The following is a 21,661-nucleotide window of genomic DNA, read 5'->3' as shown; positions in this document are numbered from 1 at the left end:
AACAGACTATTTTAAACCAACACACAGACAAATTTAGCATAAACAGAGATTAGAGAGAAAAACACAAAAGCCATGTTAGGGTTGAGTAAGGGGACATGACCACAGATAACACAGATTATTTGAAGCTCTAAGAGAATCTCTGGGAGGGGGTCTCAGCTGTTAGCAGGAGGCCACAAGGCTGTTTGAGTGTCCTCATGACACAGCAGCTAACTTCTTCCAAAGTGAGCAATCCAAAAGACAGAGCAAGGAAGAAGTCACAATGCCTTCAAAGAACCTATCTCTGCAGTAATATGTTATCAATTACAAGCTCAGTCAGCCTATACTTAAGAGGAATGGAATCAGGATCCTCCTTTGAAGGGAGGAATAACAAATAATTTATGGACATATTTTAAACCACCATGGATATCTTCAAAATACTGAAACTGAACAACCTAGAACTAGTAGTTCACATGGTATCTAACAGATACCGTTGTCCCTGTGAGTTTGCTGGAGCACCTTAGTGTGCCTGAGCACAGAGTCTGGGACCTGATGCTCCTGGAACTGCACAGTGCAACCTCCCAGGTCTGTGCTTTGGTGCGTAGTTTTCCTAACTGGACTGAAAAGGAGGGAAGGAGGATGCTTTCTGTTTTTGGAATGGCTTGACAGGACACAGGACACATTCCAGGAAAGCTGAATGACTCACCATAAACTCTCATGCCAGGGAACCATAAGATCTTTGCTGGAGGAAGCATGCAAGAAATTCTAGCTTCAAAACAGCCATTCTACAGCATTGGAACGGTTCAGTGTCAGCTGCTATTACTGAAGTGCTATAGAGAGGCTATAAACAAACCATTTAGCCTGAAGCAACCTGCTTTACTTCATAAAGAAGTAAATATCGGGCATCAAGATTTGTTGTACTGTGTTGGGCTAACAGTTATATTCTTTCTCTTCCCAGTTGATCAGTCAGTATCTTTATAAACATCTTTATACTTAAAATAACCAATAAATAAAAAGCAAATTTATACTTTTTACCTTTATATTTTGAAACAATTTCAGACTTAACAGAACAGTTGTAGAGTTCCCGTATACCCTCTACCCATCTTCCCCTAATATTAGCATCTTACATAACTATAGTACAATTATTAAAACCAGGTGACTAGGACCGATACAATACTATTAACTAATTACAAACTTTGCCAATTATCCCAGTAATGTCCTTTTCATGGGCCAGAATCCAACTGAGGTACCACACTGCATTGCATTATCATGTCTCCTTAGTCTCCTCCAATCTCTAACAGTTCCTTAATCTTGTCTTTCATGACCATAACATATTTGAGTAATACTGGCCAGTTATTCTGTGGAATGCTCCTCAATTTGGGTTAGTTTGATGCTTTCCCATAATTAGATTGAGGTCATGCATTTATGGCAAGAATCCTACAGAAGTGATTGTGCCTTTGTCACTGCATCATGTGGTACACGGGCCTCTCACCACTGTGGCCTCTCCCGTTGCGGAGCACAGGCCCAGCCGCTCCGCGGCACGCAGGATCCTCCCGGACCGGGGCACGAACCCACGCCCCCTGTATCGGCAGGCGGACTCTCAACCACTGCACCACCAGGGAAGCCCAATATTTTACTTTTTTGAACAAGGTATGATTTAAGAAAACTTTCATGTACCCAAATACATTTTAAACACTTAGTATATAATGCCTACTGTATCTTCATCAACATGTGCTAAAATTCTTATAACAATTAATAGAATTAAAGTTGTGCTTATTTTGAATTTTAAGAAATATCAGTTACACAAGAACCTCCAAAGAAAATGTGAGACTTAGGATGTCATTCTCTAAGAATGTAAGTTCCATGCAAGTAAGAATTTAATTTTGTTCACTGCTATAATCCTAGTACCTTAAAAAGTGCCTGCCACTCAGCATTTGTGATATTAATGGACTAATTCTGAAGAAACAAAATACCAATAAATTCATAAAATGATTTTATTAAGTTCATGAGTGTGAAAAAGGTTCAACCATTTAAAACACAGCTTTTATGCTATTTATACACTTGTTTACAAGAGCCTATTTCCAATCTCCCTCAGGGGAGAGGCAGCCATGGGCAGTAGTGCTTCCAGGTATCGTATAACACACAGGCTTCTTAGGCAGTTTCAGTTGCTGCAAGCCCAGATTTAGGTAATCACACCCAGGCCCACCCAGGCAACTCAGCAGGACTCTGCACAAGACACACAAACATGAACAGGTCCACAAATGCAACCACCTCCTTGGAACCCTTCAAAGATACGCTTCAAATATAAACTTTATAAAGAAAAGTAAAGATGGGCTTCCCTGGTGGCGCAGTGGTTAAGAATCCGCCTGCCAATGCAGGGGACACAGGTTCGAGCCCTGATCCGGCAAGATCCTACATGCCGCGGAGCAACTAAGCCTGTGCACTACAACTACTGAGCGTGTGCTCCAGAGCCCGAGAGCCACAACCCCTGAAGCCCAGGCGCCTAGAGCCTGTGCTCTGCAGCAAGAGAAGCCACCTCAATGAGAAGCCTGCGCACTGCAACGAAGAGTAGCCCCCGCTCGTCGCAACTAGAGAAAGCCCACGCGCAGCAAGACCCAACGCAGCCAAAAATAAATAAATAAAATTTTAAAACCCTTAAAAAAAGAAAAGAAAAGATACCATAAGCTCCACTACAGCTATCTTAGTAGATGCCTGATTTACCAAAGCCACCAGAAACATTGACTCTGCAGCCGCTCACTCCTGAAAGCAAACCTTGTAGCCCGGATCAAACCATGCTGATTATTTACAGCAGGAGGCATGTTCAGGGACATTTAAAGGCATTAACATTATACCTTCCTAAACTCTAGAAAATCTGCTTCTCAGTGATCCAATCTTGTGGTCAGATAGTCACAGATAGTGTTAAAGCAGCTCTTAAATGTTCTAATATACTAAAAAAGTAAAAGCAAAATTTTAAGTTCAATGTTTAAGCTTTTCATACATTAATGCAATTTTCTGTGTTCTTACATAATTTTGTTTGTTCTGGGGAGCAGTCACATTTTATTTTTCCCATTCACTCATTCTGGTTGTATGCAATATTTCACAGTTACATTTACCATGATAAACATTTACACTGTCTGAATTACCTATAACAGAATCCATCTGACAGAAGTCAGATGATGAGGTGAAAAAAAAAGTATGACTATTTTATAGCTCAGCTGTCTAACTGCTTTCTAAACCCTTCATACCCATTTATTATGTGACTGGCAATGTGCAAGAATATCAGTTTCATGAGCCTCACAACTACTGGGATCATCAATTTTTGATACTGTAGGTGTCAAAAGGTGGTAACTTATTCTAAACATTTTTCCAACAAAGTTGAATATTTTCAATATTTTATTATCTCTACTAGTCTTTGAAAACTACCTGTTCATGTAATCAAGATCCTATCATGCACTGTGAAGAACACCTCATGATCCAATGGGTTTTAAAAGTTATCCATAATTGTGTTATATGGGGTCAAAGATATAAGGCTTCAAAAGATTTTACTTTTAAAATCAGATTTCAATCATGTGGACTGGTGTCCTTCCAGTAAAGACAGTTTCCCAAGTAGATGTTTTAGTTATAGGCATGAATGCATATGCTCATGTATATGCATGTATGAATATTTGTGTGTTTACAGCTATGAATTATGGACCTCAGGTTAAATCCTAGAAATGATCATGAGACAGAGTTCACTCACAGTAGAGAAGCATCAGACAATGTACCCCCTAAATTCTTGAGATAAATGCCTATTTAACCTGTGCAACACTGCTCAGGTGTTGGCCACCTCTGACACGTTCCTTATCAGCCCAAGTTAGTCCCTTCTGTACCTTAGACATAAAGCCATCATATACTGTATATACAGCCCTGGCCTTAAATGATTTGTTATCAGCCCATTTCCTCCAACAGAGTATGAGCTCCGTATGGCAAGGATGGTGTTATAATTATCTCAGTGTTCCTAACACTACACATGGAAAACAGTACCTTCTGAATTGGCAAAACTTTTGAACAAAGACATAAATCAGACTTTCCACACAGTCAATCACTTCTGCAAGTAACTCATATCTTAATGCCTGGGTATGCTCCTTACCACATGTTATAATTCTCTTGATTATTAATAGCAGAATTAAATTCAAAATTTGCTCTTTTTATTTTTTTTTTAAGCAGCTGTTAGGCAAGTACTAAGTGAAAATGCAATTTTGAAATCAACTTTTGAAAACGATGTTTTTAAGTTTAACTTAACCACCATATCTACCCAAATTATACACAACATACTGTGGCATAAAACAATTAAATAATAACATTAAACAGCTCAATGCACTTATTCAAATCCTGAAGACTGATGGTCATCCTTTGATGTTAAAGAAAGAATATTCTTATTCTTTGGAATAAATGTTACTTCTGAATTCAGTTCTTATAGACCAGGAAAAGTACTTTTGGCAGCTATGATTAAATTTTAAGCAACTGAACAGCAGCAGGACTTTTTCTTAGAGTGGAAGAAAAATTTTTCTCTACACATGCTCCCATGTTTATAACATACTACTCTATGAAAAGAGTTTCTGGATAAATATTCGTATTCTATAAATTCTAAGAACACTGTAAATCCTCAAATATTTATGATTTATTAGCCAGATATTACAGAGAAGTGTCCACAAAGTACAACCTACTGATTCACTAATTATTTAACTAGTTTATGGTCACCATCAATTTACAAGAAAAGTATTCTATGTTCATTAAACCACAAATATTTCAAAATTACACACCATAACCTTCTGCCAAGTGCTCTTGTGCTGGGAGTTTTGAGTCCCCAGCCCGTCAGAGGCTCACCTGACAGGTCCAGCTCCTCGGTGGAAGACAAACTGGCCAGACTCCAGTTGTCACTGCGGGCCGCCAGGACAAACTTGTGAGCATTGATGTGCCTGCCCCCAACCTTTATCTTCAGATCACTGATGAAGAAAAATACCCACAGATATAAAATGTCATTATAACTAGGTATAGCTAGGATTCACAGCTGATAAATATATGAGTATTGACTGATCAACATACATCTGCAAAAGAAAAAAAAATCACAGCAAAATTATTTCTCTATGCTACCACTGAATTCTGATGGCTCATATTTACAATATGTTGCTAGACACGTTTTCTATTTCTAACTTCTAGCTTTAGTTCACATGGGATGTTCTGCTTTCAAAGACATTCCCTAATGTCACCCACAACATGGTGAACCTACAAGTTATCAATACATAGGATTATTAATATTCATATAAAGAGTAGAAGAGGTTTTATGAAGGAAAAAAAATCAAGATTAATCATCAGGAGAGAGAGACAGAAAGATTAAAGATTGTGATGACAGCTCTGAGACTACAGTGCTGCAATGCTCCACACTATATTAATGCTCAAGCAAGGTTAAACCAAAAACCATGAACAAATTAGCTTTGACAAAGCAGTCAAGAATATGAAACCCAATATCTACACTCCTGTTCTCACCAGAAACATTCAGACCTATTATTGGCCATTTTTTACTCAACCATTTATAAAGAAATGGGGTGAGAGAAATCTTTTTTTCAAACATGTTTCCATATGTATGACTTACCACTACATGAAAAGAGCTTTCCAAATAGTTATTTATTTTTAACTCTGAAATGTCAAATGCCAAGGTGGGAAAGCATCTGGGCAGTTAACAAAAACCTAAGGGTGACCTACTGGGCTGACACAAGCATGTGCCAGATGGCAACGCTGGCAGCAATCCACAGGCACGAATCAGCATCATCCCGCTTGTATCTGCATGTCTTTTTATTTTCATATTCCCATTGAAAATAATTTGTTAAGTTGGAAAGGTTTTAGAAACTAAATACAGAGAGAGAGAGAGAGAGAGAGAGAGGAAGGGGAGGGAGGGAGGGAGAGAGGGAGGGGGAGAGGGAGGGGGGAGAGAGAGAGAGAAAGAAAGAAAGAAAGAAAGGAAGGAAAGAAAGAAAGGGAGAGAGAGAAAGGGAGGGAGGGAGGAGAGAGAGAGAGAGAGAGAAAACTATTACATGAATTGACTCATCCACTTAAAAGGAGATGCAAACAGAATACTGCTTCTATATAACGCTTGATGCAAACACATTTTACCCCACAAAAGCACTGTCTAGAACATACTTTATAATTATGTAAGCATATCAATTCTACTTCTATTAAAGAACTAACCAAGTTGCAACTAATTGCAACTAATTATGTTAGATCAAAAGAGTAATAGGGTACTTATTATTTCAAACTATTAGAAAATACTGTTAACACAAAACACTACTAATAAAGAAGAAATAGAATTGATATTCTATTTAAAATGGAAGATAAAACTGTCTCATATCATATCCTATGATTAGGTTTAAAAAATATAATGAAAACAAAGCACAAATAATTTTTACACTCTAAATTTATTTGTAAAATATTAAATTCTAATAATGTAAATGAACAGTCACTGTTTACTGTTTCTGCCACAAATCTGACTTTAGCCACAAAATTATAAAAATGAATGTTTCTATAAAATTCCTACTATTATTCATGAATGTCAAGTCAAAATTTTTTCTTTTGTAGCTTAACATCTCAAAGAGAAATAAGTATAAGGATTTCACTAATCTCTAATAATAATTTTTAAAAATATGATTCAAAAATGTAAAATTGGACAGGTCAAGTCTATGAGGACTCTATGCAGAAACAATTAGGAGGCTAGCAGTTTTTTAAAAATTTCATCCTAGTCAATTAAAGGCATTTCCTTTTAAAATATGGATGCTAGGATTTAACAACTGGAGAGGAAACATAAATAAAGAGCTTCTTGCTAGAGTGTCTCAATCAAACACTTTAACAGGAAAAGTTATAAGTTTGTTTGCTAAAAGAATGGTAGTAAATAACTACATATAACCATCATTTTTAACTGTCTTATGGGACCAAAGCCTCCTCCTGAACTTAAGAATAAAAGAAATGCACCAATTTCTTCCACATCGCTCAATTTAAAAATTTTAACACTGACTCTTCAGTTATTCCAATTACTGAAATACACATAAAAACACTATTTAAATTCAACAAAATGCATGTTCATGGGACAAAGTTTTTTTTTCCCCCCCTATCTTGGTAAAAGAGCATCTGCTTCAGGAATTGATATTCCAGTTTCACTTATCCCATCTCAAAAGGTAAGTCCTCTTTGAAGTCTCCATTCCTCATCTGATTATCAATTGTAGATAACAAAGGTATTCAGCTTTCTTTTGATAAAGGACAGGTTTTAGAAGAGGAAGAGAGACCCACCAGAACCATGGGATCGTACCATAGCCGACCAGGTAAAAAGTGGCCAGAAGAGGAGACTGCCCAGTCTCAGTCCCAGTCTCCTAGAAGGACTACAGTATAAGAATGCAATCAGGGACTTCCCTGGTGGTGCAGTGGTTAAGAATCCGCCTGCCAATGCAGGGGACACAGGTTCGAGTCCTGGTCCGGGAAGATCCCACATGCCGTGGAGCAACTAAGCCTGTGCGCCACAACTACTGAGCCTGCACTCTAGAGTCCACGAGCCACAACTACTAAGCCTGCGCACCTAGAGCTCGTGCTCCACAACAAGAGAAGCCACTGCAAGGAGAAGCCCACGCACCCCAATGAAGAGCAGCCCCCTTGCTTCAACTAGAGAAAGCCTGCGCACAGCAACAAAGACCCAATGCAGCCAAAAATTAATTAAATAAATAAAATTAATTAATTAAATAAAATTAATTAAATAAATAAAATTTTTTAAACAAGGAATGCAATCAACTGTTACATATTACAGAAAGTAAATTATGAGAATTCTGAAGGGTAAGAGCCTTGGACAGTGGGAGAGCTATGTCTGTGATAGAAATGCCAGGCTTCCTGGGGCCAATGTAAACAAAGTTTTCACTTGTCCATGGGAAAAAGAGGAGGGGGAAAACAAAAAAAAGACAATGAACTATATTTTACAAGTAGATACATCCATTAGATGTAAAGAAAGCCCTGTCCTTTACTCAGAGTATGTACTTCCTATTTTTTTGGTATTAAATTTTTCTTTTCTTTTAGAAATGATTAAGATGGTAGATGGCAATTCTGGATTTTGATCTATTTTAAATGTCATAATTTCAAAATTTTACTTAATCATCTAATCCAATCATCCTTCTCCCTAGTAGGCAAGTCCTTCCTTCCACACACATTCATGTCCATGTTTCTTTTCCACATCCACATCCCAGCTCAGTCCTTCATCACTTCCAGTCTGGACTATTTACGACAACATCATGGCTGCTCTTGTCTCTTTATAATTTCATCTATACGATGTTACCAGACTAATCTGCCTAAAACACCACTTTGATTATGATAGTCCTATAACTCAAAAACACTGTTCCACACTTCCTAGAGGATCAAGTCCAAATTCCTCACCTTGGCATCCCCAATCCACCCTACCTTACCCACCTCTCCCAGTGCTCCCTTACATGGACATGTACCCTAAAATAGGCCCCTCACTGTCCTCTAAATCCTCCACATGTTCCCATGTTTGAGCCTATTCTCAGCCACTCCCTCTACTAGTAATATCACTGTCTTTATCTATTAAATCCTACTCAGCCTTTAACATTTACCTCAAAACTCATTTAATAACAATATCGTTTTAATAACAATTAAAAACTGAGCACTTACTATATGCTAGACTGTTGTTCTAAATGCTTAAACAGTATTTTATTAATTTAATCCTCACAACAACCCTAAGGTAAACAGTCGTATTATTATCCCCATTTTACAGATTAGGAGGCTGAGGCATGTCATATAGCTCCAGGTCACATAGCCAGTAAGTGGCCAGCTGAGCTTCTAACACAGGCTGTGTGGCTCCAAAGTCCACCCTCAACCATCATGCTACGCTACCCACTCGTTCCAAGATGCCCTCTTTGACCAGCTCAAGAGAAAGTGACCTCTCCCCTCTGAATCCCTGGACCTGTAAGCTAATTCCTATCTATACCAGCGATGCTATCACTATCACTCCTATACTCTGTACTGAATATAAGCAGCAAACAAGAGACAAAATCTTGCCTCAAGGGGCTTACATTCCAGAGACTAAAGGCTGGTCAACTATTAGAGAGAAATAAACTTGGGAAGAAAGTCAATAAGAGAGAAGTTGCAATGTAGCCTGTGAATAAAGCAAAAGGGCTTGCTTCCCCAAACTGGCCCAGTGCCAGGAGCTTACCTATACTGTTCCTGCTCGTAGAGGTCGGCCACAATCGTCAGCAGGCGGCTGATGAAGGACTCTTTGCTGCTTTCCTTGTTTGCCTGCGCAGCCAAAAGGGTGCATCTCTTCTCTGTCTCAGCCAATTTCTTCTGCAGCTTGACATACTCCTGTCGGAGAAGCATCAAGTGCTTCTCCAACTTGGCCACCTCCTCTGCAAGGGAGACAAAAAATCAAGTTTACCACAGCAGGTGTAAAGCAGACAGCATCCACTCATCCCTCATCCTGCAGCCAGGATGGCTACCAAAATGACTACAGCTGACCCTTGAACACAGGGTTGAACTGCGTGGGTCTACTTACACACAGGTATGTTTCATTAGTAAAGATATACAGTACTACACCATCCACAGTTGGCTGAATCCGAAGATATGGAGGAATCCAGGTCACGGAGGGCTACAAATTACACGAAGATTTTCCACCGTGCCGGAACGTAGGTGTTCCTAGCCCCTGGAGTTGTTCAAGGGTCAACTGTAGTCACGTGACATTCCTACTATTTCTTATTGATACTCCTATAAGACCAAGAATGGTTTTGTTTCAGGGTGCCATCACAGTCCAGGGATTTCTTCCCAGTTTCCCTGAAGATCAATATTTAATATATGGAGTCTCAGGAATGATTATCAAAATTACTTGGGAGGCTTTTTCAAACCACTAGTAGTAATAAGTAACTTCTACACATCACATGCTGCTCTACAAGCTTTCCGTGAACTCTCATGCTAGATCCATGACAACCCCATGGGGTAGGTACTATTACTAGCCACACTTTTCAGATGAGGACACTGGGCCACAGATTAAGAATTTGCCCAAGGTCACGAAGCTGGTGAGAGGCGGGGCTGGGATATGAGCCCAGGCGTTCTCATTCCAGGGCCTGTGATCTATTAACCACTACCCCACACTACCTGACACCCGCCCTCCCTCAGGAAGCCTCAGGGCAGTCAATAACGGTTCAGATGGAAGCAAGTAATATTCCACAGGTGTGCTGGGGCAGATTTAAAAGGTTGAGAACCACTGTATTTGATTCATTAAATTCAACAAACATTTACCGAGTAGCTACGAGGTGCCAGACACTGCAGTGGTAAGCAAAATCAGACATATCTTTCCTCAGAGCTTTTAGTTACCGGGGAAAGTAAATTTTTATAATTAAAATAACAATGTAACAACCAAATGCAAAACTACAACTCTAATGAGTACTAGAAGAAAAGAACAGAGCTATGAGAACCTATAATAAAGAAATTTAACTTCGGACATCAGGGAAGAGGATGCAAGCAGTCAAGAGACTTCTCTCTTCCTTTACCTGGAACCTTGGTGGGGATTCATGCAACCATGCATAAATCATCGTATCTAGGGAACCACAGTGCTGCTATGGTCATTCTCTGGGCTTCGGTCCATCCACCCCCTACTCCCCACCACAGATATTCCAAATCTTGACACCGCCCGCAAGCCCATCTCCCACCCAATCTGCCTCATTCTTGGCCAGTGTCTTGAGAAAACTGAGCTACTGCCACCGAGCCCCACCGTGCCAGCAACTACTCCCGTCTACCCCATGCTTTCTCAGGGAGACCATCTCCCTCCTACCCAAGCTTAATCGCTCCACCTCTGCTCCAAACCCATCACTCTCCTCTGGTCCTCTGCGCGACCATCAACCCCCCCTCCTCTAGCAACTTCAATCTCTTTCAGCTGGGCCCTTCTCATCAGCACATAAAGCTGTCCAGGTCTATACGTGGTAAAAACAAACCTCTCCTTCCACACATCCGACCCACCTCCGCCCTTCCAGCTCTATCTACCACACACACGTCCTCACCCACTATTCCCCTGCCACTCCCTCCTTCTGTCCCCACCACTCCCTTGAAACTCCTCTCACTGATGACCTTCTAACTGCCAAACCCAACAGACACTTGCCAGTGGGTCTCCTTCCCACATCTCTGTGACATGACTCAGGACACTACTGTCCATCCCTCTTTTCTTCTCTTTCAGCAACCACAACGCCACCTTCTCTCCAGCTCTGGTGCTGTCTCCTTCACATGCTTCTCTGCATCCCTCCAAACCCTGACCACTGACACTACCCAGGGGGTCTATCCTTGGCCCTCTTCTCCACTGTGTGATCTCCCAAGGCAGCAGATCTTTGGTCTGTGGCTGATACCAAAATCTAGTGCCAGTGATCCGTAGATCCCTCTCTCTAGTGTAGATCTCTCTTCTTCGCTTCAACTATCCATCTGCCTGACAGACATTTCTCCCTAGTGGCCCACAGGCACGTCAAATTCTCTATCCCCAAAACAAAGCTTCGAGCAAATTTGCTCTTCCTTTGTAGGGTCCCTGTATTAATAAATGACACCAGCATCTATCCTAGTTACCTGAAGAAGAAATGTGGGATGAACCCTGGATGTCTCCCGTTCACTCACATGACTCTAACCCTACCCCAACTCAAAAACTGACCTTCCCACTTAAAAAACAAAGGAATGGGGCTTCCCTGGTGGCGCGGTGGTTGGGAGTCCGCCTGCCGATGCAGGGGACGCAGGTTCGTGCCCCGGTCCGGGAAGATCCCACATGCCACAGAGCGGCTGGGCCCGTGACCCGTGGCCGCTGGGCCTGCGCGTCCGGAGCCTGTGCTCCGCAACGGGAGAGGCCACAGTGGTGAGGGGCCCGCGTACCACAAAAAAAAAAAAAAAAAAAAAAAAAGGAATGGTTAAATAAAGTGACACATGAGTTTGAAGTTATTATGTAACTATTAATGTTTTCAAAGAAGTATGTAATACTAAACATGCATTTTCAAATTATAAATATTATTAACAGAAAAAAGGAGGCGGTGAAACAACATATTTTATAAGTCCAATTTTATTAAAAACATTCACATATATGAGGAATAAAAAGACAAATACCACAGAATACCAGCAGATTTTTCTCTTCTTTGAACTTTCCTGCACATTTCAGGTATTCTACAACAAATGTCTTCTCTTTTCATAATTATAAAAAAAATATTTAAAGAGAAATGTGTTTAAATACTTAAATACTAATAGCCTATCTCCTTCATACATACAGTAGGGAACTTTTTCCCCTTCATCTAGAGAATCCACATTAAATAAATGCCTGGAGTCAAAAACCTGGCTATCTCAGGTATAAATCAGTATTCTTAGGAAAATAAAGGAGAAGGCACTTGCAAGACGAAAGTTTGCTTACAACTGCTAAAATGATCACTGTGCTCATGAGTTATATATCAGATGAGAATTCCTAAAACTATTTTTTTTTCAAAATACTGCAATTATTTGGCCTACTAACCGTTAAACCAAATATCGTTTTAAAAAACACTGGCTAAAGGAAAACAGTACTTACAATGATCCTATTGCAATATTTTTCAAATCTTAGCATTTACATTTACACAAAGCCCCTTCAGTAGCACTCAGGTCTACACTTGTATCCTGGTGCGACAAATCACTGGTTTTAAAGAGTTCTTCATAGTTACTCGGACTAAAGAACCAAGAAATTGCAATTATTTACCTAAAACGGGGACACATTTAACACAAAGCAATAAATTCATGTGACTGTACAAAATTTATATTTTTTTCTTCCTGTAGAGAAAGCAATGGAGTTGATGGGTCTCTTTAAAGAAAAACTGGCACTCATTTTCTAGCTGTGGTAACAGAAAATGTAAAAGGACATATGAATTAGGAGTAGCTTCAAATTATGTCCAAAAACTGCTAACACTCGTAGCAAAATGAATCTATGGTGTCGCGATAATGGTTATCTTTGGAGGAATGGGTGGAGAGTGGTAACTGGGAGGGCACATGAGGGGTGCCCTCTGGGATGCTGGTAACATCCTTTTTTGTTGTTGTTTAACTTAGTAATGGTTACATTCCTGTTTTATTTTGGTAATTCATTGAGCTCTATACTAATGCTTTGCTCTTTGCATGTATCTTATGCTTCAATTAAACAGTTTTTAAAAATTCATATACACCTGTAGTGGATTCTGGAGTCCAAGCGATGGGGATCTAAATCCTTTTAGTAACTAGCTATGGGGACCATGGGCAATTCATTTCTCTGAGCTTCAGTTTCTTTATACGTAAGATGGGGGGCAGGCAGGAATCTACTACTCAGTGCTGTAGTAAAAATTCAATGAAACTACTGTAACTTGCACATGCACTCAAAACTGTCAGCATTGCCTCCACCCTCCTCTTTGCATTTCACAATTACGTAATTATTGGATAAATAGTTTAAGCTATTATAACTGTTTACACAACATTTTTTTGAGTCATGAAAAGCAGAATGAGTTTCAAATGTTTTATTGACTTAGGAATTAAGATTGATCAATTAAAATCATGGCAAATCAACGGGACATTATCAGAAGGATGAGGTGAACAAAAGTAAAAACAGAAATGGAAACACCGCGAACTACTGAACGAGCTACTTTAGATACTGCATCACCTTGTATAGCAAGTCTGCAGTGACAATTCCCGAACCAAAAAGTAAAGCCTAACATGCTTTAAAAAATCATCACTACTATTCATTTGAAAGAGGTGTAAGTTAGGCTGTACCTTAAAAAAAGCTCTTAAAGAGGCAACTCCTAATCTACCCTAGGAAAAAGTCAATGTCTATAATTGATCAATCTAGAAATGGCAGTATTATCACTTAGAGGTAAACAAAGAGCGGAAAGTGGTCTGCAGAGTGGGTCTGAGTGGTAGCAAATTTATGTTTTGTTGTAAGTCTTGTAATATTATTTGAATTTTAAATTTACGTGCACTTACAAAGCAAATATACTATGTTACACAAATTTTAAAGATTATGGAAAACAATTACAAGTATGAGGAAAAATAAATAATTTTCTAATACCCAAGTGTAAGGGTTCTTATATATCACAAAACTTTAGGAGGGGAAGGAGCCTAAAGATCATCTCTTTTGGTTCAATTCCCAGACAGTGAACCGAGGAGCAGAAAGGGGACAGGCCCACGACCAGCAGCCTACCCACCTCTTGCCTCAGACCGTGCCTGATGACATTACTCCCAAACCGGCTGTGTAAGAATCACTTAGGCAGTTTGAACTAAAGAGAGAGAGCGCACCCAAGTTCAGTAGATCGGGAGTGGGGTCACAGGAAAAACATAGTACTTTTAAGACTACCCCAGGTATGGGGATGACTAGCCTGGGGAAAAAGTTCAGCCCCCAGTGCGTACCTCCCCAAGTTACACAAAGACTGCTCTGGGAATACTGCTGTTTAGATAGAAGACTGACGGAACTGCAATTTTTCTGTTCATTCATTGACTTGTTCAAAAGTTTTCATCTCTTAGGAAGACAGCCGTATAACCTAGTCATTCATCAAAAATTTATTAAGCACTTATGCAGTGCCAGTGTCAAAGTAAAGAAAACCATCTTGGAACATGTTTTTTTACAAAGTCACAGGGTAATAGAGAAGATGGGCAATTAAACAAGACAAATCGATAAAACCTGACAGCACTCTGACAGGGGATGCAAACAGAGCATGGAGCAAGACCACCTGGCTTAAGCCAGCACAAGGAAAGACACTCCAGACAAGTGATGTTTTACTCCAAAAGATTTAAATAAAGCCTCTGTTTGTAGCATACTGGGTCCAGAAGATGTAAGGAAAAGGCTTCAGTCTTTTGTTTTCTTGGTCAGATTTTCCTTTTAAACTAGTATCAGTCAACGGGTTTGTGCAACAGGCATAATACTAGGCTCTAGGAGAGATACAAATAATTAGAAGGCAATACCTAGTCTTGTCCTCCATAACAGTCACTGGCACCACTCACCTGCCTCTCCCTAAGTCAACTAAATGGATAGCCAGAGGACACCTTATCTTGCTAGTTCAAACTAGTGGCTACAGTCACATCCCACTTGCCCAAGAGATAGCTTCCAAGTTTTCACTGGGTATAGCCTGTGGCTGTCGACTGCAGATTTTTCTTCCCTGAAGCAAACTGAATCCTTTAACCTTGGTTTCAATCACACCATATTCTAACCAACCTTTTGCTCAAGAGCTCCAATCCATCAAGACTATAGCATCCGTAAATACTCTGCATTTCCATTTCACTTAAACTATCATTCTGCAAGTATTTATGAAGCACCTGCTATGAACTAAGCATTATGGTAGATCAGCAGTTGCCTCTTCGAGAGTTTTTTAAAAGGGCAGTCTAATTTGCACCTCTTCCAAACAAATAATGTATTGATAGCACCAAAGGAGTACCAAATATAGAATCAAAGTAGTATCTACAGGAACTCACAAACAGGAGGGAAAAGAACAAAGCTAACAGTCACAAAGAATCTGGATACTGATTCATGTGGGGGAATTATGAGGACATTTGCCTTCAAGAGTAGAAAGTTACCAACTCCTTTAACCCTTAAAGAAAAGATCATAAAAGTTCTGTTTCAAACACCTTCTCAAGGAATCCTTGTAAATTTCTTTGGATATCAGTTATACACACGTAAATCCAAAATCTACAGCAATAACCCTAGTCTCTCTCCAGAATTACTGACACAAATTTCTACCTGCAACCTCGACCCTGCCATTGTTGTTTCCGTCAACAGTTCCCTAACGAGACATAAATTACAACGGTTATATAAATTACAAAGAGAAGAGGCAAGATGAAAGGAGGGCTTTAGGATATAGGGCTCTCATTCATGAAATCAGAGATGCTCCCCGTCTAGCATCTTTTGTAGGAGGAAACCCTGATCCCAGGTGCACCTACCAGTGGTATTGCAACTGCCACACCATTTCATAGTATAATGGAGAGAGCACCCCAGGCTGAGACATTATCCTGTGGGCAATGTGTCTGCTTGCAAATGGCAATACAAATGTGTCCTTGAACTACCACCAAGCTGTAGAGTTCTTACAGGAAAAAGTATACAATTACCACTCTGAGCAATAATGGAGAGAGAATCTACAGCACAGTACAGTGATGAGGAGCACAGGGTCTGGAGGTAGACTGACTGGGATCAGATCCCAGCCCCAGCACTTTCTAGTTGTGACACTTTAGGCAAAGGCCTCCTTCTCCTCATATGTTAAGTATGTTGTAAACATTAAACATTCTAATACATACAAAGACCTTAGAAGATTATCTGCCTTGCAGTAAGTGGTCAATAAATGTTAATTATTACAACTCTTAGAAAGCCAACACGATACAGCCCTTAAGAGAGTGTACTCTGGGACTTCCCTGGTGGTCCGGTGGTTAAGAATCCATGCTTCCACTGCAGGAGACATGGGTTCAATCCCTGGTCGGAGAACTAAGATCGCACATGCTGAGCGGCCAAAAAAAAAAAAAAAAAAAAGAGTGTACTCTGGAGCCTCACTTGACTGGGCTGAAACCCTGGCCTACCCATTACTAGCTGTGTGACCTTGGCAAGTCACTTACTCCTCTCCGTGCTTCGATTTTCACAGGTGGGAAGTGGCAATAATAATGGTGTCTCAGAGTGCTGTCGAGGAGTAATTGAGTTAAGATAGATTAAATTATTTAGAACAGTGTCTAGTTTAAAGGTTTACTACCACTTCTTTATCAAGTGACTAGTTTTCAGCTGTGGCTTCTTTCTCTTCCTCCAACTTTCCTTTTGAAAAATAAGCCTAGAAATTTAAATAATAGATAAACCTACAGTTTTGCCGAAAGAGCTATGCTAAGTATCGGTGAAGAATGTCAGCACTTGCATTATAATTTAATCATGTTTCTTTCCAAACAATACCCATTTTCTCTTCACCAACACAGTTGGAGGTGAGACATTTTGATGAACTCTCTATAATTCATCACTCTTGACCTAACCAAAGATGCCTGAGACAAAAAAAAATCTACATTCACTATTAATAGCCTAAAAAAGAGACCAACATCAACTGCAATATATATATATATATATATATATATATATATATATATATTTTTTTTTTTTTTAATCAGCAAGTCATGGGACAGTCAGAAAAGGAACCAACAATGATCCTTATAAGACTCTTCCTTCTAGGTCAGGAGTTGGCAAACTTTTTCTGTGAAGGGCCAGATAGTAAATAGTTTAGGCTTTGTGGTAGAAAGCAGATCAGTGGTTGCCAGAGGTCAAGGGAATGGGATTGAATGAATGCAAAGGAGGTCAAGGAAATTTTTTAAGATTATAAAAATGTTCTATATCATGATTTAAGATCTTAAGCCAAAGCCCATGCTCATCCCACTGTACCATGCTACCTATTTTCAGCTCTAATGTCACGACATCAAACATGTATTTATTATTAATTCACTGATTTAGAAATTAAATGTTCTTTCCATTCCCTACCTTACATGTGATTTCTACTCCCCTCTGTATTCATTACATCTTTTTAGATTAACAAAACCCTGATATTTCCTTTCTCTACACTTCTATAGCTCTTACTTTCTAGTCCTAATTTTAGCAGTGAATTAGTGTTCTTTGTATAATCCTTTAATTACCAACTTTCTCCCTACTCTGCTTTAACTATGTCCATTAGATAAAAGAAAAATGATCGTAAAAGCTGTGATAACATCTCATTTTGAGAACTACAAGAATTTTTGTTTCAGACATATATTCGAGTCTTTTACATAACAATATTTCATTAAAGCATGTATCAGAGTCCCAGAAAATACTATCTTCTTTGTTGGCACCAGAAAAGATAAGCTCCTCACAGGTGATGAATTACTACCACTACTACTTTCCTAAACCTGTCATACTAAAGATGTCATTTTTCTTTCACTGGGATTACTGAATATTCACTAACCAAGAGTGCTAACTATGGGAAAATTGTGTAATGGAGAATAAGAAATAAGTGGATACATTTACTGTTGAGAATTCAAGTCCACAAAATACCCTAATGAAAAAAGGAAGGGAAGGAATTCCTGGCGGCCTAGTGGTTAGGATTCTGGGCTTTCACTGCCGTGGCAAGGGTTCAATCCCTGGTCAGGGAACTGAGATCCCGCAAGCTGCACAGCTAGGCCAAAAAAAAAAAAGAGGAAGGGAAAGGGAAAGAAGACAGCAATACCATCGGGAGGAGATTACAAAGGAATAGTAAGATACCCCTGCCAGTCTGTACCCTCCAGTTCACACAAAGTTTGGATATTACTAAAAACATAATGGTGCTAAGAGACATTTCACATTTTGACTTTTCACACTTTAAAAAGTCTAGCAATTCTGTCATAACTCAAATGCATTGACAAAGTCCAAAAGCCATTATTTAACAAAAGCTTGCTTTAAAAAATCCTTTTACCCCAGTTTACAAATAAAACCAATTACTCAGGACTTCTTAGGAAAGATGACCTTATTTAATTATGTATATGTGTGTATAAGCACATAGTTATATTTGTTTACAAAATGATTCAGTAAAACCCTCTTTTATTCAATATTGGCTCAGTTTGAAAAAAAACGTTTTGGGGGATATACTGATCTTCGCTGAAGCTGAGTGATGCAAAAATCTGAGTTTTTAAAAACTCCCCAGGTGATTCTAATACGCAGGGCTCTCCAGGTTGAGAACCACTAGCATGACCTACCAGAATGACAGCAGAAAGGAAAGAACGTACGTGAGAGCTTTGTAAGAGTCACAGGATTTGGTAACTGACTACACACTCAGGGGGAAGTCAGGGATGATTACTAGGTTATGGACTTGAGTCCGGCTGGACGGTAGTGCCACTAAGCATCAGTGCAAAAGAGAAAAGTTACTCAACTATAAAGCACAATATGCATGTTTTATGAGAAACTTTGCCTTCCCCTCTAGGTTCCACTTCCATTAAGGCTGCGACTGTGTGTTGCTCACTTTGTCATCCCTAGCAATAGTTGCTTGTACTTAATAGAAATGAAATACATTTTTCCTGATTGTGATTCAACTCTGTTAAGACTTGTCTGCAGGTCAGTGGCGTGACTTAATACGTTTTTCAAGACCTCACTCTGGGGACTTCCCTGGTGGTCCAGTGGGTAAGACTGCACACTCCCAATGCAGGGGGCCCGGGTTTGATCCCTGGCCAGGGAACTAGATCCTGCATGAAGGTAGCAACTAAAAGTTCACATGACACAACTAAGAAGTCCACATGCTGCAACTAAAGTCCGCATGCCGCAACTAAGACCCGGTGCAGCCTAAATAAATAATTTTTTTAAAAAAAGCACAGCATTAAAAAAAAGAAAAAACCTCACTCTGTGTAGCACTGATCACAGATAGGGCTGGCTTCACAGGAGATACTCAACAAATATTAGCTCACTAGCTAATTTTCACACAAACGCCAGTCTGACTGGAAATGCTTCCAACTGCCTGCTAAGACATAACCACCTAAAGGCATATTGGGCATGGCAAAATCTGTCCACACCTGAGGTCAAGATATTTGTTCTCAAATCTGTTCCTCTTCTTCCTGTTAACAGCCCAGCCATTATCTGAGTCACCCAGGCCTAGAACCCTTCAGTCATCTTTGATATCGCCCTCTTGTCAACATGCAAACAGGTTTCCAGAGTCCTGTCTTTTATGCTGTCTATAGTGAGTATCTCTCACAGCAGTCCTCACTAACCCCAATGCCCCTTACCCAAGGACTCATCTTCAATTGCTACGGCACCCACTCCAGCCTCCCTCCCTCGTTCCCTCCCAAGTCCATCCTCTACATTATATAGCCTTTTCAACAGGGCTCAGACAATTCTAGTCACGTCACTACCTTGGCTGATAACTTTCAGTAGCCTCACCCCACGGTCCACAGAACAAAATGCAAATGCTTAACCAATCCCTTCATAATCTAGCCCTTAACATACTTTTCCAACCTCACATCCTGCTATTGATATTTCTTCCACCGAGAATAGTGACCTCCTCCCACCCACATCTCCCCATGTCCAAAAGCACCCTATTTTTCCAAAGTCCAGCCCAGATAAGCCCAGCTTATCTCCTGCAGCAAAGGCCTCCCCTGACACCCAAAACATACTCCCCACTTCCCTAAGACACCTCTTCCTACTCTGAATTTTCAAAGTAACTCCTAAGCATTTTTCACCTTCCACCCTACAATGCAGTTTCTTTTTCTTTTTTTCTAAAGTAATTCATTTATTTTTGGCTGAGTTGGGTCTTCGTTGTTGTGCGCGGGCTTTCTCTAGTTGCGGTGAGCAGGGGCTACTCTTCATTGTGGTGTGTGGGCTTCTCATTGCGGTGGCTTCTCTTGTTGCGGAGCACGGGCTCTAGGCGTGTGGGCTTCAGTAGTTGTGGCACGTGGGCTCAGTAGTCGTGGTTCATGGGCTCTAGAGCGCAGGCTCAGTAGTTGTGGAGCACGGGCCTAGTTGCTCCACGGTATGTGGGATCTTCCCGGACCAGGGCTCGAACCCGTGTCCCCTGCAATGGCAGGCAGATTCTTAACCACTGTGCCACCAGGGAAGTCCCTACAACGCAGTTTCTAACACACATGCTTTTGTCTCCCCTCCTGGACTGCAGTGTTCCCTGTGAACAGGCTCTAGGTCTGGCTCTTCTTTTTTTAACCACCGACTACCTCTACCTCCACCCCCACTCCAGGCTCATCCCATCCTCCACCCTACAGTGCCTTAGTAGGTGGAGTTCAATAAATACTGTAGGTCCCTGGCCTACTCAGATTTAACAAGAGAGCCTGAGGACATAGTTTCTCATTTTGTTGGGCATGTCTGTAAATCAAGATAATGTCCCAACTACAGAAACTCACCTTGCCAGTGACTGAACCCCACATATCTTAGCATGATTCAGTAGCTCTACTCTGGCACATCCACAGTCACTGCAGTGATTGGATAAACTTTGTTTCTTTGTTTTAAAAAATATATATATATCCTCAAGGAGAAAGCTAACAGCCTCTGCTGGTGACAGAAACGAAAGAAAGGGAAGATAGAGAAAAGAAAGGAATGGTATATAGAGAGATACTGCTTGAGGGGTCACCAGACAATACATAATTATGAACAGACTGGGACATCTGATGGATGAATAACATAATAAATGAAGAGATAAACTTCCAAACTGGAAGGAGCAAAATTTCTCCTTTCCCTGTTTCTACCAGCCTATACCAAGCATTTTCTGGAACACTGCTGTCCAACAGCACCTTCTGGAATGATGCAAGTGTTCTATTCATCTGTGCTGTCTGCTAACATGGGAGCCGCTAACCACACGGTTACTGAACACCTGGAATGAGGCTAGCATGACTAAGGAACTGCATTTCAAATTTTATTTAATTTTATTTAAATTTAAGAAGCCATATGTAGCTAATGGCTACTGTATTGGCCAGGGATTGTCCAGAATACAGAATGTCTTCACCTTGTTACTTGAATTGTTGTCAAAAGTATTTTCCTGACCAAATTCCAGTAAGCTTATAAAAGTCCATGATCATTTTTCTGTTTAACAAGTCACATTTTTTTCCAATTTTCACTTTTATTTTATTGAGGGGAGAGTGGTTTAAGAGGAGACTAAGAGAGGGGACTTCCCCGGTGGTCCAGTGGCTAATACTCCACTCTCCCAATGCA

At 40.2% G+C, this 21,661-nt stretch overlaps 1 protein-coding gene across 2 annotated transcripts in view; it reads right to left on the bottom strand.

The window, feature by feature from the left end:
* The window catches only part of ANKFY1 (ankyrin repeat and FYVE domain containing 1), a gene marked incomplete at its 3' end in the record, with an annotated part of 56,116 nt that extends 46,714 nt beyond the window's left edge, over positions 1 to 9,402 (bottom strand). For both annotated transcript variants that reach the window (XM_079725768.1, XM_079725769.1), the window contains exons 1-2: positions 9,215 to 9,402; positions 4,843 to 4,961 (exon numbers count right to left, since the gene is read on the bottom strand). In XM_079725768.1, coding sequence (XP_079581894.1) covers positions 4,843 to 4,961; positions 9,215 to 9,378 — 283 coding nt within the window. In that variant the 5' untranslated portion in view covers positions 9,379 to 9,402. The remainder of the gene's footprint in view (positions 1 to 4,842; positions 4,962 to 9,214) is intronic.
* Between the last annotated feature and the right edge of the window lie 12,259 nt (positions 9,403 to 21,661).

Source organism: Hyperoodon ampullatus, assembly GCF_949752795.1.
Source record: "Hyperoodon ampullatus genome assembly, chromosome: 19".
In the NCBI taxonomy this organism is placed as follows: Eukaryota; Metazoa; Chordata; class Mammalia; order Artiodactyla; family Ziphiidae; genus Hyperoodon; species Hyperoodon ampullatus.
The sequence above is the reverse complement of the archived record's forward strand: the minus strand, read 5'-3'. Positions and strand labels throughout refer to the sequence as shown.